At 35.8% G+C, this 1,541-nt stretch overlaps 1 protein-coding gene across 1 annotated transcript; it reads right to left on the minus strand.

Annotated features, from left to right (window-relative positions):
• Nucleotides 1-749: 749 nt before the first annotated feature.
• Nucleotides 750-1,498, minus strand: NAEGRDRAFT_77042 (uncharacterized protein; the record flags this gene model as incomplete). The annotated part of the gene is made up of 1 exon (XM_002668002.1): nt 750-1,498. A coding segment is annotated over one exon (747 nt), but the record flags the coding sequence as incomplete, so codon positions are not given.
• Nucleotides 1,499-1,541: the final 43 nt, after the last annotated feature.

Genomic DNA, 1,541 nt, shown 5'->3' on the forward strand with positions numbered 1-1,541 from the left:
AACAACCACATGAGTAACAAGTCCAACCCTCGAGTTCTTCTTCGTTTCCCCCTTGGGACACGAAGCCTGACCAAGGGTTAGTCCCACCACTTCGTGAAGTGGTGGGAATGGAAAACTACTGAACCGAGAGTGTTGTGTGTGGTGTTTGACATGGAGTTAATTTTTTTAATTTGAAATTTAATTTAATTTTATTGTTTGTGACTTGGCCAAAAATAAAAAATAAGATAATTCGATCTCCAAGAATCGAAAACTGGTCATGTACCTCCATATCCAGCGTTGTACCTCTATGCTACAACAGCAAGAAGTACAACAAATAAAAAAACATCATTGAATAGCACTCCTTAATTGATATTAGCTATTGCAGTTAGGGTTGTAGATTTAATTTTCATGATAATTACGTACAATTACGGTAGTATGATTCACGCGAGGATCGTTGAAGGTTCGACCAAGCTCGCGTGGTCCACAAGTTTTCACTCGAGGTTTAGCATTAACCCGACAACAATATAAATACATCTCTAGTATGTTATTTAGAATTATTGGTCATCTTTACAAATTCCGAAACTATGATATTGACTCAACAAATCCTAGTAACTGATTCCATTGTTGTGAGAATGGCCATAATAAGATGAAACATGCTTATTCTCAATATGTTGTCCCAAATCGTTCTTTTCAGCGCTTAATAGGCTCATTTCTGACTATCATGACAACAAGAGAATATACACATTTAAACAAAGTCTTTGTTGACATATTTATGAATAAAATACAAAAATTGCAAAGAATACCAATGCAATACTAAGGACAATGCTCAAAATATCCATTCCATCGAGAGAATTGAAGAAATTCTTCTTTGGTGGTGAGGATTCAATTTCAATGTTTGCTTTTTCTGTTTCAATATTTTCTAGTTGACTATCAGTTTCAACATTTTCCAGTGAATTTGGTATGTCAAAACTAAATGCAGCGGTTTGAGCTTGAGGAGATAGAGGAACTTGGTTAGTAGATCCAAAACTAAAAGGATCAGAATTTGATAAATTACATGAATTCCCCCGCATTTCATTAAACATGTTTGTCATGTATTCCCCTTGTTGCTGTCGTAGGAAAGTTTTCAACAGTTCTTCTTGTAATTTCTGTTGTTGCTCCAGCTCACTTGTAGATCCAAAACTAAATCCACTTGTTGCCTTTGGTAGTTGAGAGAATTCAGAACCTAAACTAAATCCATTTTGTACTGATTGAGTTGGTGGAGGAGGTAGAAAATTACATCCACCAATCTGATTCGATTGTTGTTGCACTAATCCACCACATGTTGGTGGTGAAAAAGCACCAAAAGTAAATCCACCAAAAGAAGGTTGAGGAACTTGGTTTGTATTAAATTGACCAAAATTATTTGGGAAATTGTTTGTTGATGAATTAATTTCTGTTGGAAAGAAAGGATTGGCAGATTGAGTGGAGGCAGATCCAACATTAAATGCAGAAAAACCTTGGTCAACTGGACCAAACGGACCTAATTGACCTAAATTATTTGCACCTAAATTGCCCAGAACCTT

Source organism: Naegleria gruberi, assembly GCF_000004985.1.
Source record: "Naegleria gruberi genomic scaffold NAEGRscaffold_934, whole genome shotgun sequence".
Taxonomy (NCBI): domain Eukaryota; phylum Heterolobosea; class Eutetramitea; order Acrasida; family Naegleriidae; genus Naegleria; species Naegleria gruberi.